The 16,687-nt window shown below is 36.9% G+C and overlaps 1 protein-coding gene across 1 annotated transcript in view; it reads left to right on the top strand.

Annotated features, from left to right (window-relative positions):
* Nucleotides 1-1,207: 1,207 nt before the first annotated feature.
* The window catches only part of LOC127503197 (collagen alpha-1(XXIII) chain), a 101,443-nt gene continuing 85,963 nt past the window's right edge, over nucleotides 1,208-16,687 (top strand). The window contains exons 1-2 of the mRNA XM_051876693.1: nucleotides 1,208-1,820; nucleotides 2,223-2,292. Coding sequence (XP_051732653.1) covers nucleotides 1,533-1,820; nucleotides 2,223-2,292 — 358 coding nt within the window. The 5' untranslated portion in view covers nucleotides 1,208-1,532. The remainder of the gene's footprint in view (nucleotides 1,821-2,222; nucleotides 2,293-16,687) is intronic.

The following is a 16,687-nucleotide window of genomic DNA, read 5'->3' as shown; positions in this document are numbered from 1 at the left end:
TACCACTTGTGTCTATTTATTTTGTTATTCTTATTGATAATAGTGGACTGGCATTTACAATGTATTGCAGTGCATTTTTTTTTATTAACATTTATCCATCATTGGGCAATAGGAAAATGGACCGATAGTACAATGTCTCTCCTGCAGATGGCACCATAGGGCCTTGTTCATACATATGCTCTTCTAGTTCTGCAGTCTTTTCGTTAGTGTTTATGTAACTTCGGACAGCATATGGACATCATGTGGGGAAAATCTTGAGATTTCGCAAGATCTAAAGCTAATTATCTTGGCTGCAACTCCGATATGTGTTCTTTATTACGGACGGATAAAAACATTTTGTGCAATAAACCACTAATAATTCGACATTTAAAGGGTCGTGTAATGTGGTCTGTACAAGGTTCTTGCTGTCATACTTTGCCCCTTTCGTTCCATATTAGTATGTGAGTTTACGTATTTTGGACACCACGCGTCATAAGTACATTTTATCTATATCCGCGTTTTCCTTTCGAGGTTGGTTTTGCGCACGCCAAATTGTGTTTTGTCACATTGTGCAGTGAGTTAACATCTTTTGGACCTCTAGCGGTTGAAGCATAGATTTACAAGTTAGTTGCGGATGAACATGTTTAGTAATTGGCCAACTTGAGTTGAGCTTGCGTGACATCACAATCAAATAACAGAAAACAGAAAGACGGATAGCCTTTCCGAAAAATCTTTCAATACACGTCAAATATTTGGTTATACATTTTCGCTATGTTGGAGGATGAAGATTTTGAAAATTGCGACTAGTTTATCTTCTTTATTAAAGGACAAGACGTAGGTTTTAAATGTACTCGCTCATTAATGAAACAAATGATGTACACTGTGCACGAATAAATCAGTTATAATAATGCAATATTCCTTTAAAATTAAGTGGTCGATTTCAAATTCATGGTGTAGTACGGTAGGCTATAGTTTTTGTTTTGTTGTGTTTTTGTTTTATATTTGTGATGTGTGGTCATAATAAAATGATAAATATTTACAGTTCACCTTATATATTAGCACATCCTGACATATAGCCTAATCTCACTTTTGTGGTTACTGAAACGTTTGAAAACTTTTATGTTGAAAATATTGAAACATATAGCCTACTTACAGTAACACACTTAAGACCCCCAGTCAACCTTTTGTTTTGACTTTTGACCTCTGGGTCGGGGAGGGGAGAAGACAGACATACGCGCGCGCGCACAATTCGCACACTGTCGGTTATTGTTTTGTTTACGGTAGTTCAGCAGCGAGAAAAGGGGCTGACTAGAGACATACTTCAGAGGGAAACAATTTAACCTGGGTTCGAGACACAGAGGCGCGCGACCACCAGCTTGTCTCGCGCAGCAGACTTTCAGCAGTTCACGCTCTCTTCTAGTGTGCATCACATCGCAGCGTCTCCTGTCAGCCGCAGTTACGCCGAAGCCACAAACTCCACTTTACTGAAAAAATATCTACTCGTGTTTCAAAAAAGGATTCAAGAACAAGGATAATTTTGTCAGATAACCATAATGCCGAAAATGGATTCAACCGGGGATTCAAAAGATGTGTCAAAGACGTCAAACAGCAATGGACATCATCACTCATCACAAATATTTAATTGCTTAACAACCCTCGTATGTTTTATGTTGTCGGCGTCTTCGGTGGCAGTTTGTCTGTTTATGAACGTCAAAACTTCTCATCTTGAGCGTAAAATTGAGCTTCTGGAGATGGAGAGACCGTCTGTGATTCAACCTGTGCACGCGACACTGGATGCGCACGCGACTCTTTGGGATGCGATAGAGAAACTCGTGCAAGAGGTGAGGCGACTCTATTTTTGACATTTCTTGGCTACTTTTATAAACATTGGATACAATTAGGCAGTTTATCTGCCTTCTAATTTGGTTTTATATTGTATTGTGTATTTAGAATGTATTTATTTTGCGACTAACGTACTTAGAAGTGAAATTAATTGAAGAATAGTTGTTCATACTATAAACTCTAAATAACATGAAGGAATTTTCCGTATTGATTTCCACCCCTCCCGTATTTTGTTATAGGATTAAATAAAATTTAACTTGACAGAAAATGTCCTGGCGGAAAATTACCAGTAGCCTATGCTTTTTCCGTTTTTCTACGGATTTTATCCATACAGTGTTATTTTAAATCACTAATGTGTATATATATGTATATATGTATATCATATACATCTGTTTTCTCAGAGACTCAAAGAGGGAGAGTCGAAAATTCGCACAGCTCGAGAAGCAGCGCAAGAGTGCTCGTGTCCTCCAGGTTGGTCTTCTGCAAGTGTCTGAGATGCTTTTAGTTTTGTCTCTTTCTTTCTCTCTCTAAAACTACTGAGCCATCTTCACTCTATTTTTTATCTCAAAATCTGAACTATGCCTCAAATTGGGTCAGTAAATGATGCAGCAGGTGACTTGCTAGCATGTGATATTGATAAGAATGTTCAGCTCAATAGGGACTTGTTTTATGAATCTGTCTTCAGTTGTACTTTATCCCACCAAAACAGTGTGTATATTTTTATATTTGGTAGGGATTTTGAAAGGACTATTTTAGTCAAGCTCTTGGAATGATGGAATTAGTCACCGTTGCATCTCACCATTGCAATCTTTAATCACTTACAGATAAAGAAAATCAAGTTCAAACTCATGTAATCGAGATGGAGCGACAGAAATTATTGTGAACGGTTAAATGGATGGACACAGAGATGTTGTAATGATGAAAAAAAATTTACAGCATGGATAAGTGACAGTGTTCTGACATGTCAGCGTGACCACAGGCAGAACCACAGCTTATATACTTCATGCTGAATTAAATAACTCACATGTGGAAGTTATAAAGATGAGAGTGGCGCTCCTCTGTCCACAGTGGCCGGTGGATGCCACAGATTTATTGTGTAAGCTCAGTTACGAGACATTAAAATTCATTGCCAGCTATCAGTGCAAAGTAGGGGATAGACAGAGGATATTTAACCTTTGATGAATTTGTTGCTCTGTTCCCATGTTTTAGTCCTTGGAAATTTGGCTGTTGCCTGAGAGAATATGACAGTTTTGCTCCAGCACTGTTAAAGAGACATACCCTCCCAGGGCATAGTGGAATTATGCATGAAGAAATTTACTAGCCTATGAAGATTTCATGGTAGCTGTGCCTACCAAAAGAGGGCCTCCCATATACCCTCTGATGTTGTTGCTAAAATGTGGGTATAATTTAACTTTTAGCCCTATCCCATAGGATACTACAGCTTCAATTAAGCTCAAGTCAACTTTAAAGCTCTTTTATCTTTTTTTCTCTGTATTCTTTTCCAAGGACTGGTTTCATATCTATTCATATAACCTTATCATGTTTGCTGTACATGCTTGAAACCTCGCCATGAGCAAAGAGCATATAAGAAATTCAGTTTGTAGAGTTTTGTTTCTAATATAGTCATGCTGAGGTATTTTTGCTAGAAATGAAACCCAGTCTTTTTTATCCCTGATATCGAAATATCAAAGAGCACAAAAGCCTTAAGAATAGAAGGAAGAACAGGAAAGACATCAAAAGTCATCTTGTAAGATTGAACATTGATAACTTAAAAAAGGACATTATCTCATATCTGAAATTGTCTGTAAGTGATTTGTTTTAGTTTCTATGGCTAGTGTTGTGGAAAGTTACTTTTAAAAGTAATGCATTACAATACTGCTTTATTTCCTAAAAAAGTAACTAATTGCAGTGCTTTTGCGTTACCTTTTCCCACCTTGTTTTTTAATTTTTGGCAAATGTTAAGGCCCTTTGACACAAAAAGTGAAATGAAAAAGCCACAGGCTGAATGGAATGCAAATTCACACCTGTACAGTAGAGGGCACAGCTCAAATAAACCTTTCAAACAAATGCTGAAGTAGAAAGTTACTTGAACAATAAAAACAAACAAAAAATTAAAAACAAATGGGATGTTTAACCGAAGTTTTCTGTTAAAAATCTGTTTTTGTGCAAATGACATGAGTAAATGCTCACATTTAGTCTACAAATAACCATCATGTTCACACAGCGCACACAACACCTCTGCACTTACTCCCAATTTCACTCAACATCGGGACAGGAGAGCTGTCAGTCTATAAATGGGAAAACAAAGTAACTTGCGTTACTTATTTGAAAAAGTAGCTCGGAAATTTTGTTGTAAATTTAAAAGTAATGCATTACTTTACTAGTTACTTGAAAAGTAACTGATTACATAACTCACGTTACTTGTAATGCATTACCCCCAACACTGCCTTTGGCAGACATTTTGAGATGTTTTAAGGAAAATTTGAAGAGTTCAAATGCAAAAACTGCTAAATGCCACCTCTGTCAAAAATGAGATAATGATACTGAGCGAATGCACTCCGCACATAGTGTACGTTCATCAGATACTTTAGCTTCAAATCCGCTAAATCCTAGCGACAGCCGATTTAAAAAAAATACCAGTTCATTTGCAGAAACCGCTAATCGCCACTTCCCTTTGTCATCCTCTAAGTCCACAGAAGAACCAATCAGATGACGCGGATCGAATCATATGATTTCAAGATGAATGACGGTGTGCGTATGAGCTGGCTTTCAATTGCCGAGCTGCAAGTTTTTATTATGTTTTGTCCATCATTAGAGTAGCAATGACAAGATTTCGCAAGTAGCAAGTAAACACAACCGTGTTCCTTTTGCTGCTGTAAAAAAAGCACACACGGACAGTCAAATTTGTTAAATACCATTGAACTGACTAAAGTGACATTTTTGAAAACAAGATATTTCAATAACTGACTAATAAACTTTTCATTGCCAGTCAAATTACTGAACGTAAACATAGGAGCCTGTTAAAAAGTTGTTTTTTTTCTATCTGAACTTGATTTGTTTTACTGACTTTGTCAGCATGGTTATTGCATATAATTTTATCTTTGGAGGAACCATCACTCCATGATGAGTTTTGTGTATGTAACCCCTCTGGTTCTACTCGCTCCTCTCCTAGCGGGATTTGAACCGGCATTTCTGGTAACTGGTAAACCAGAATGAGGTTTACTCGCACAGCTACCTGGCCTTCATTACATGTAGATCCCAATAACATTATTCATCAGACACTTGATACTTCTGTGATGTTCTTTTAAGTGGTGCTTGGTAGGGCAACCATCATTATAACTAGTGTTAAAGTTGTATTACTTTTCTAAGCAATCAAATGTATGATTTACACCTGGAGGATGATGTAACAGACAAACAAGTTCATATACTTACACTGAAGGAGCTGCAATTAGGGACCAGAATATCATAGTGGGCTCTTTTTAATGTGGGCCAGTAAGCAATGTCCTATCAACTGTACATTGAGGTGGTCAGCTCTGTAAAGACAAACACTTTTTCTTCAGTGTAAATGTAAAATACTTGTTAAATGTAAAAATCTAGTTTGCCCTTTACAGTGGCATGTTTTTAATTGACATTATGTAATGAATTTAATATAAAAATACTGATATTTATTAGTTTTGATTTATGTATATCTTATAATTACCAGTTTACGCCAAAATAGTGTACAGTCAATTCTATTAAATAAAATTTAGCCTTTTTTATGATGTTCATGGGAGCTTTTATTGGCTTACAAACTATAGTTGATGGCATTTGTTTAGCATGTTTTTAAGGATGTCTATAATTTACAGGCCCACTGCTAGTTTAACGTGGACATTTAAGCATGTTATTTACTGTGATATAATATTATTCTTTTTAGATGAATGCTATTGTTATTATTGGTTGGGGATCAAACATGCATTGACTTCACTTTGGAAAATACAATTGAAGTGCCCAGGAAGTAAGACTTGTTTCTTATAGGTTTTTACAGTGAATAGACCTTTTGTCTTTCTCACTTAAGTTGTACTTCCTGTCTCCAATTAAAGACTCAGGTACTTTTGGTGAATCGAACTGTGTTCTTGAGCTGAATGGTAAACCTGAGTCATCCATCTGTGCAATTTGCTGTTCCTTCCTTTGCCTTTAATGGGCTTCCTTTCATAGCAAACATCAGAAAAAAACACTTGAACTACAGACACAAAAGGACTTATTACCTGTGGACCATAATGAGCTCAACAAAGCAATTAATTGACTCAGGCCTTGTCAAAGCTGAATCCACTCAGACTTTGCCTTCCTCTGAACCTGAAATGACAACACACTGGTCAATCAGAGCTTGAGAAGAATGAGATATTGAAACAACTAGCTGCTCAGACACTTCCCTGTGACATTTGAATTCATTCTAGCTACCAGCAAAGCCCTGGATATGCTTTTTTTTATGCGTACCCATCGTCAAACGCACAGCCTTGCAAAATATACTTCACTTGACTCGTACGCATACACAGGCGTTCGACGCATGCACAGTTTTGAGCAATCTCTTGCCACGAGTTACAACCCATGTAAATATCTTTGTATTCTTTCATGCTAGAGTTGTACAAATGAAGGGTACTTTCTAACCTCTTCGCACAATCTCTCGTCTATGTAGGCCTCCAATTTTGCTGTAGCTTGCATGCATTTCGGTCTGTTTTGTTTATGCCATTTTCTTCGTCTACCTTGGTTGCCAGCTTGTGGATAAACTAATTACTGCAAAAAAAAAATTAAATGCGCATGTCCGACCTGTGCGTACAAAGTGAAGTATACTTTGGGCTTTATTCACAAACTATAAGAGAAAAAAACAGTATGATATTTAGCAATATGTAAACATTTTAACAATGAATTATAATGTCTTCTAGATACTTTTGGTTTAAAATTGGATATAGGAATCTGTTTTCTTCACTATATCTACTAAAATGCAAGTTTTGAATATGAGTTTCAAAACCCTCCTCTTTTGGTTTAACGTGCATCTCCGCGATCAACAGCTGAAAGCATTTGACAATCATTTTGTTCGGATTTCCTGTGAATGTTTGTGACCTTGTGGTAATTATTATTACTGTTTTTTTTTTTTTTGTCCTATTATCTTGTTAAGGATGAAAAATCATCATTTTAATGTGCCCTACATTACATACTGTGACACATCCAGAGTTCCAGCCACATCACCAGAATACAGATGTTTGCATTCATTGTCTCTGTTGATAGATACCACATTCATAGCTGAGTCCAATATTACATCTGCCTTTGTTTCACAAGTAAGCCTGCGGCTATACTGGTCAGTGTTCTGGAAACCTCTGTTATTATCGCCACAGACAAATACATCATTTTAAAGCCAAAATCCGAGCGTGACTGTAAAAAGCTACAGTAGGAAAGATCTGAATGTTTCACATAACTGCGTGACCGTATACCCCAAACCTCAGGGCAACGTAGATCCTAACCCGTCACGGATCCGGACACCTAGTCTCCTCTCCCAGGTTGGAAGGTTGTTCTGGAAACAGAGTGAAGTGCTTGGATAAACGTGCCTCTTAAGAATGTAATCCGCCCTTGTTTTATTGGCCTACCCATTGAGATGGCTGTAAGCTTTAATGCTTCCTCCAAAAGCTGTCTAGGGCTGTAAGGGTTTCGCTGTGGGTGAGATGGAGGGTTACAGATTATCTGTTGGCCTCTGTGTTGGTTTTGAACTTTTTCATGTCTGATCTATGTTAAGCTTTCCCCTCTGTGCATAAGTGTAGTCATATGCTATACCTTCACGTTGATTTAGGTAGGCATGAAGCGAGGTAACATGAAAATCTAGCCCTTTCTGTGCACCCTGGGTGCTTATGTGTTACTTCAGACCGTGTTAGAAAGTTTTTTACTTGGGAAAAGAGATGCACTGGAAAATTAATAAATATTTCTCTCCAGAACCGACTGGCCAATTTTATCAATTGAATCTCCAGCACGCATATTGGGTTGCTTTGTCAAGGCAACTCCAAAATAATAATGCAGATACTCTGCTATTTTAAAAGGATTAGTTCACTTCAGAATTAAAATTTCTTGATAATTTACTCACCCCATGTCATCCAAGATGTTTATGTCTTTCTTTCTTCAGTCAAAAAGAAATTAAGGTTTTTGAGGAAAATATTTCAGGATTCTTCTCCATATAGTGGAGTTCACCAGGCTTCAACAGGGTTGAAGGTCCAAATTGCAGTTTCAGTGCAGCTTCAAAGGGCTCTACATGATCCCAGACGAGGAATAAGGGTCTTGTCTAGCGAAACAATTGGTCATTTTCTAAAAAAATAAAAAATTATATACTTTTTAACCACAAATGCTTGTCTTGCACTGCTCTGCGATGCGCAACGCATTACGTAATCATGTTGGAAAGGTCATGCGTGACGTAGGCGGAAGTACCGATCCAGTGTCTGCAAAGAGTAAGTCAAACGCCCTTTACAAAAAAAGGTAAAACAATGATGTCAGATGATTGTGAAGTTGGAGGAGAATTTTTTTGTCCTACCGCGGTACTTCCGCCTACGTCATGCGTGACCTTTCCAACATGATTATGTAATGGCGCATTATAGAGCAGTGCAAGACGAGCATTTGTGGTAAAAAAAAGTATATAAATTTGTACATTGTTTTAGAAAATGACAGATCACCCTTTGAAGCTGCACTGAAACTGCAATTTGGACCTTCAAACCATTGTACCCCAGTGAAATCCAGTTTATGGAGAAAAATCCTGGAATGCTTTCCTCAAAAACCTTAATTTCTCTTCGACTGAAGAAAGAAAGACATAAACATCTTGGATGACATGGGGGTGAGTAAATTATCAGGAAATTTGAACTAATCCTTTAAAAGGACAGTTCGCCCTAAAATTAAAATTCTGTCATCATTAACCACTCATGTGGTTCCAAAAACTTTCTTTCTTCTGTGGAACATAAAAGAAGATATTTTAATAAAACATCTCATTGTTTTTTTTTTTCATTTTTTTCTTCATACAATGGAAATCAATAGTAACCAAAGAGTTACCACGTTCTTCAAAATATATCATTTAATGTTCCACAGAAGAAAGTAAGTCATACAAGTTTGAAACGACATGAGGGTGAGTAAAGGATGAAATAATTTTAATTCTTTAAGTGCAGCACATATGTGCCACAAACTTTTCTTATTACTTTTAATTTACGTGAGTCTGTAGCTGCTTGGTTTTGTGAAATAGGCAGTCAGAATGTATCTCCATCAGGATCTAGCTAAATAAATACAAAATAAAGGCAATAGCGGTATGGGTTCTGTACTCTCGGCTTATTAAAAGCATCTGTGTGTAGTTTGTGGGAGGGCATTTTGCCATACTCTCAACATCACTGTAAAAGCTCCCTCCCTGTTTGGCTGCAATATTTCCCAATTTCATTTGAATGAAATGTGAGGCCATGTACCCACTGAAAATAGAGAGGAGATATGGAAGCAATTATGGCCTGTTAGGTCTGATTATCAGAAAAAAATATGTGATTTGTTGATCATACGGAAGACTCTTGCTTTTTCTCTCCCTCTCATCTCACACCTCACAAGATTTGATACATTTGGAGAACATTTATACCTCCTTGCTCAATCCTAGATGATTTTAAAGATCTCCAATTACAGTAAAATAAAACCAGGGTGCTTTTCTAACTATTTGATAACTGCCATGAAAGCACATTCTATGTTTTTCATTTTTGTCAAAAGTAATCAACGTTATCTTTTCTCTTTAATCTCAAAGATGATGTCAATTTAGAAATGATAAGAGCGCTGTGGTCTCCGTGTGGTGCAGTCCTGATTTTCATGCCCGTGAAGACCTTTTATTTAGTGGTTAAGAGTTGTTTTTACTCATCAGATCTTGGCTCAGCCATTTGTTTGTTTCGGTCTGCATGCACGGAAGAGTTGGCAGGGCTGTTGCTGTTTTAATTTGTTTCCTAATTTGTTAAACAAGTGTTAAAATGCTCGTTAAGCACTTGCAGTTGGCAGAACAGAGCAATTCTCAGGCCAGTAATTCAGTGTTCTCATAACAGCTTACTGGATTCTGTCATCATTCATTTATCGTCATGCCATTCCGTATCATAGACTGTTTTGAATAAGATTAAAAAGTGTAGTCAGATTCATATGACAACAAATGACTCTTATGAACTGGTTCTTTTAGTGAATCAAAAACAGTGTAGTCCTATTCTCAAAATAAATTACTCTTTTGAGCTGGTTCTTTAAAGGCATAGTTCACCCAAAAATGAAAATTACCCCATAATTTACACACCCTCAAGCCATCCTAGGTGTATTTGACTTTCTTGTTTCAGCCAAACACATTCAGAGTTATATAAAAAATATCCTGGTTATATTAAAATATCCTAAAGTAAAATAAATAGCTTCCGGCGAGACAGCCACACGCATTCAACTTGCGTCTAAGAAACGTTATCTTCCGTGAAGTAGTACACAATGCCATGACGTTCTACGCTACACCATGACGTATTATGCTATGTCCTACATTATACTGCGTAGTACGTCATGTCATTGTGTACTACGTCACAGAAGTTAATGCTTTTTAGACGCAAGTTGAATGCATATGGCTGTCGGGCCAGAAGCTCGTTATTTTAAGTTTTAAATAAGGATATTTGTCTTACACAAACACATCGATTCCCTTCAGAAGCCTTTATTAACCTCCCGGTGCTGCATGGAGTAGGTTTTATGATCGATGGATGCACTTTTTTGGGCTTCAAAATCTCATCCTCCAATCACTCTCATTAAAAAGCTTAGATGAACCAGAATATTATTAATATAACTCTGATTGTGTTTGGCTGAAAGAGTCATATACACCTAGGATGGCTTGAGGGTGAGTAAATTATGGGGTAATTTTCCTTTTTGGGTAAACTATCCATTTAATGGTGCAGTATGTAATATTGATAGGCTAGTGGTTGGAATGGGTACTGCAGTCGAAATTCAAAATATTGGAGAGGGTTGTTTCTCCTGCCCCCTCCTCCTCAGACTCAACGGTCATGCTGGTCGCCAGATTGAGGACACGCTACATGAATGAATGCAATTGACAATGGAAGGTAAGGAGCCTTATGCTGTAAATTGATGAGGTGATTTATCCGCATTTTAATATGCCTCTTTACATATAGTTTTTAGATGGAAGCCAAGGCTTTTTAGGTTGGGTAGAATCTGTGATCTCCAACCTAGTTTGTTTTCTGGCTTCCTTTGCTACAATACGCTGTGTTTTCCGCCAAATGGCAACCCAGGGTGTTGAAATACTACTGGGTAAATTGGCAGCGGGCGGAATCATGCAGACCAAAACAAAAACAGACATTCCCACATGGAATGCACATTTCAAAGTAGAATAACTGGGTGTAGCATTGTCTTTCGGAGAAACAAGTATGTGAACTTATCGTTTCCTAAATCTCTGCAAACATATTATGCTATTTTTGTGCTATAGTACAGTCAAAAAATACATACAGCACCTTTGAAAATAAATAGAAAAATTATTCATTTTAATTCTGAAACACTGCCTTGTATATTTTACAGCATTAGCAGAGAGAATTTTTTTTTTCATATGTAAGCAAATTGGACAATGAAATCTGAATCAAATCAGAGCTTGTGAATCAGAATCAAATTGGGAAATTTGTATTGATTGAAGGACACAGAGGGACACAGAGAGTTTGCCTTTATTTACTCTAGTCTCTCTACTGAACTATTCTTTATTATCTCATTCACATATCCCATTTCCTCCCAGTCATTCTTGCTCTTTCAATGGGGTCTCGTCGCCGGTTTAGTCACACATGCCTCACATCATGCTGTCTGTTTGCATAATTGTGTGTACTGAAGCAGCCTGATCCTTGTCCTAGCGTCGTCAGGCCTAATCTTAATTGCAAATCTCCCAAATGCCTCCAGCGAGCCAGAGAATTTATTTTCTCCCTCTGTTGTATCCCCCATCTGTGTGGCAGTGTGCCACGTCTTTTCACATTTTAAACTTCTCCCCTAACTGTACTTTTGGGTTGCATGGTCCACGGCAGAAACTTGGAGCTGTGGAGCCTTGTTTCCTAGACTGGGATTTTGAACAGGGTTGCACTTTTTTCAGTGCCATGGGGAGATCTTGCCATTTTCCTGTAACGTCAAGCTGTGAGGTTTGTTTTGCATCGTTTTCACCTCGGGCTTTTCTGGAAACTGGTCTTGAGTGATTAAAAAAAGGAAAAAGAATCCCTAACCGCTTTCCGATCGGACTATTTAGTTTAGATGTTGCTTAATTTAATGTAAAACCATGGAAAGACAGTAATGGTTCCTCATCATTCCCAGTCATAACTCAAACTAGATTTTTAGAGTGTGTTTGTACTTTAGTTAGGTTTTCTTGGTTCTTTTGGACCAAAAAAAAAGAGAGAAAATAACACATTTAGTCCAGGTTCTCTCTCAGCTTTCACACTGTCATTTTTAATACCGAACCTAAAGATACAAAAACAACAACAACAAAAAAAATATTTTGAAACGGAACTTAACGAACATCCAAAACAGTGCTGTATGCTGGACTAAATGCATTTGTTGTATGTGCATATATTTGATGGAATGGTATTTTGACCAGCTGAAAACTCATGAAGAGTTTATAAATTGTGTAAAGGAGTCAAAACAGTGGCAGGAAATCCACACAAATGAAGATCTGCTGCAAGAAGACAGCGTTTCTGACACATGCACTGAACTGTAATGGGCAACATAGCTCCCATATCGAGAAAAAACAGGTATGCTTGAGCATTCTGTCCTTTTTATGGTTGCATCTTGTGACATCACGTCCTATTTTTGGTTCGTTTAGATGTCTTTGGTCCATGTTGCGTTTACTTTAGTCGAACCGCACCCGAGTTCATTTGGAAACGGACTGAGACCCCTCTTTTCAGGCATCCTGATCTGCTTGTTTGGTACGCATTAAGGTTCGGATGGCAGAGTTCACACTTAATCAGATGAACTGCACTGTGTGTGTGTGTGAACACAACCTTAGTGCAATAAACATTAATCAAAAAACATAAGATGTAACATTTGTACATAACTGATAACAAAAACTAAAAAGAAACACAATTATGTAATTGAAATACCATCAAATGTAAAGTGTCATGCTGAGAATTGTGGGAATTTCAGTTTTTTCAATTTAACTTATAAGATGACTCTTAATTTACTTCCAAAATCTGTACATTTAACAGTATTGTACTGTAAAATGACATGAAATGTCCCTTTGGATTTATGTTTTTCACTGTATATAGTAGAGGAACATGGCATTGATCAATTAAGAGGTTTTTACTGTAGCATTTGTACAGTCATTTACCATTAAAATTTCAAGCATTTTGTTTTTTTACGGTGTATGAGCAATAGTATAGCCTTAGCAAGCACAAAGCCTAGGGTTTTCAACCAAGGGGCCTCAGCAAACATCTAAGGGGTTGCAGGAAAATGATTAAAAATGTAAATTAAGGGTACGTTTACATGACAACGATGTACTAACAATGGAAACGTTTTTCCTTTGCCATTTTGAAAAGTTTTGTGTACAGACGACTACATTGTCAAAACGATCCCGTTCACACGGATCCCTGAAAACAACTAAAAACGCTGTATTATGCTGCCAGGCCAGTAGTTGGTGACATCACTTTGTAAAGAAACACTACGTGCCTATAGACTGAACACGTAATACACGTACACATCGCGTCACGTCAGCGGTTTCACAAATTCACGTTTTTGTAGTTTACACGGAGATGATAACGGTATTGTTTACAAAAAACGTGCACTTTGAAAATTTGTAAATGAGCAGCCAAAACGCATAAAAACTTTCCATTTTTAGTTGAAAATGGTGTGTAAACGGCCCCTTAGGTAAAAAAATAATAATAATAATAATTAAACTTGACTAAAATGCTAAAAAGAACAAAATCAAGATGTAACTGATGATTCCTTTTATTAATTTCCCATTAACAGCTTATTTTTATTAAAAAACAAACAATTCTTGACATTTCTGTAATCACAAACATAATTGAGGTTAATTAATTTGGTATATTGACAATCACAGTTTCTGTTAATAAAAACGTTTGAAAACAAGCAGCTTTGCCATAATTACAACAGAAATACTGTGGGGTGGGGCCTTTGAGTCAAAAAGGTTAAAAAGCGGCTGTAGTAGAGTTTGAGTGACCTCCAGACTCTCCATGCTCACTCATTTCTGCACTGCTGCTCTGATTCATTCTGGGACGTCTGATAAACAAGCATCAGCGATGACTGGCCTTAATGCAGCTGCATTCAGTTATCTGAAAAGAAAGAATTTAAATCCGTGTGAAGACTATTTTGCAGACTAAGTCTGAGTTGCGTGCAGTTGTTGGATTTGGGATGATGGTAATCTCCTAATTATGTGTGTTATTGTAGCTTGTTTTGATTGACTGAGAGATAAGATACCTTCCTCCTTCAACCAGACTCTATTGAAGAGAAATTCAGCAGATGTCATTTATATATATATTTTTTCTTTTACTTTTCTTCACTGGAGGAAAAACACACTCCATATTTTATAAGTGTACTGTGCAGACCTGTTGAAATTTAGGATAAATTCTCCCAGGATAAATAGACTCTTGTTGGGAACATTTTTCCTGTATTTTCTATTAAGCGTATACAGCTTGTTTATATGTGTGTTTTGGCTCTGGCAGGCCAGTTTGTGTTTGTGTTTTTTGAGTCTGAGTGAATGTGTAGGCCTCTAGCACTTGGTGGTGGGGGTTGTATACTGAACGTCTGGCAACCCTCTAATAGTCTAAGTCAGACTTTGTCTGCTGTTAGTGAACTTCAGCTGTGTCAAATAAACATGATCCTGCTTTAGACAACAGCTGTTGATTACATACAGTGGTACAGTAGATTTTAAACATTCTATTAGACAAACAACCTGTTTAAGTGTTAATAAATTACATTGTGGCATCTCAAGATAAATGAATAAAAATTCAATATGTACTACTGTTGAAAAATTTGGAGTTTGAATCTTTTTTTAAAAAGTCTCTTAATATGTTCACCAAGTCTGCATTTATTTGATCAAAAATATAGTAAATTATATTTTAATATATTTGTGCTGCTTAAAGGGTTATTTCACCCAAAAATGAAAATTCTGTCATTAATTACTCACCTTCATGTCGTTCCACATCCGTAAGACCTTCGTTCATCTTCGGAATGCAAATGAAGAACCTTTTATTGAAATCTGAGAGCTTTCTGTCCCTCTATAGAGACCCAACACAACTACCACTTTCAAGGTCCAGAAAGGTAGGAAAGACATCATTAAAGTACTCCATGTGACTCCAGTGGTTTAACCTCAGTTTTATGAGTGCTTTGACTGCGCAAAAAAAACAACAACATAATTTTCTACTTTATTTACAAAATAATATTATTCAAATCATGTTCACGCAACACAAAACGCATGCGTCGTGATGCTCTTGTGAACACTCGTGCACGCGTGTTGTTTTGACGCGTGAGTGAACACAACATGTATATGTCATGATGCTCTTGTGAACGCGCGTTGCAGATCGATATTTTCTTAAATAAAGTGGTTAATTATGTTTTTTTGCGCAAACAAAGCACTCGTGTCGCTTCATAAAACTGAGGTTAAACCACTGGAGTCACATGGATTACTTTTATGATGTCTTTCCTACCTTTCTGGACCTTGAAAGTGGTAGCTGTGTTGGGTCTTTATAGAGGGGCAGAAAACTCTCAGATTTCATTAAAAAGATCTTCATTTGTGTTCTGAAGATGAACGAAAGTCTTACAGGTGTGGAGCGACACAAGGGTGAGTAATTAATGAGAGAATTTAAATTTTTTGTGGAAACTGTGATACATCTTTTTATCAGGATTATTTGATGAATAGAAAGTTCAAAAGAACAGCATTTATTTGAAATATAATTTTTTGATCAATTTGATGTGCCCTTGCTAAATAAAAGTATTTCTTTAAAAACAACAAGAAGCAAATAAACAAAAACAACAGTGACCCCAAACGTTTGAACGATAGTGTATGTGATGTATACCTTCATATGCTAACATGGTTGACAGTTCTGCAGTTTAATTTGAAATTTCAAGCCTTGTACAATTTACACTTCAACTCATTTTATTCATATATATATATATATATATATATTGTTTTAGAATGCATGTTTACTAGGCGAGGAGGAATTTGAAACACTGGCCAAAAAAAGAGGCATCCTTATGAAGAAAGAAAAAGATGCATAAAATTGATTAAATCAATTTACTGGGTGTCTAGAAAAATGTCTATATTACCTCAGTTACATTGTTTTAAGTTTGATCTCTTGGTATTGATTGTGTTTAAAGATTCACATGCAGAATGTGCTTGTTAAGGGTGTCTCTTCATGTAGTGTTGTGCTTGTGTGTTTTCGTGTCTATATAGACATTGTAGTGACTCGCATCACAGACCTTCATATCCCTCTCATCCTTCGCTGAGAAAACAAACTTCCGGATGTCCCCCTAGCGTTCATGCCGTGGTGAGAATGTTAGTATGTGTTAGAGAACAGAGGTGGGTCTGTTTCCCCCACCTACTTAGAAAATGTAAGTGCTGGTCATTGTTTTACTCTGTTTGTTTATGCTATTCTATAGTGGAACAACAAGACAGATTACGTAAAAATGAAATGAGCCAGAATAAATACCCTCTGTTTGTTTTTCACTTTCTTGCACATGTCTTTTGTTAAATGTTAAAAATGTAGAGTCTCTGGTTTACAGAGGAACATCCCGTGCTTGAGAGGTCATTGAAGTGTTAGGCTGGATTAGAGGTTTGCCTATACAATGTGAGTCTGGTTTTATGTTATGGCACTTTAAGTGAGTGATGGAAATCAAC

The sequence above is a fragment of the Ctenopharyngodon idella genome, chromosome 21 (genome assembly GCF_019924925.1).
Source record: "Ctenopharyngodon idella isolate HZGC_01 chromosome 21, HZGC01, whole genome shotgun sequence".
In the NCBI taxonomy this organism is placed as follows: domain Eukaryota; kingdom Metazoa; phylum Chordata; class Actinopteri; order Cypriniformes; family Xenocyprididae; genus Ctenopharyngodon; species Ctenopharyngodon idella.
The sequence above is the reverse complement of the archived record's forward strand: the minus strand, read 5'-3'. Positions and strand labels throughout refer to the sequence as shown.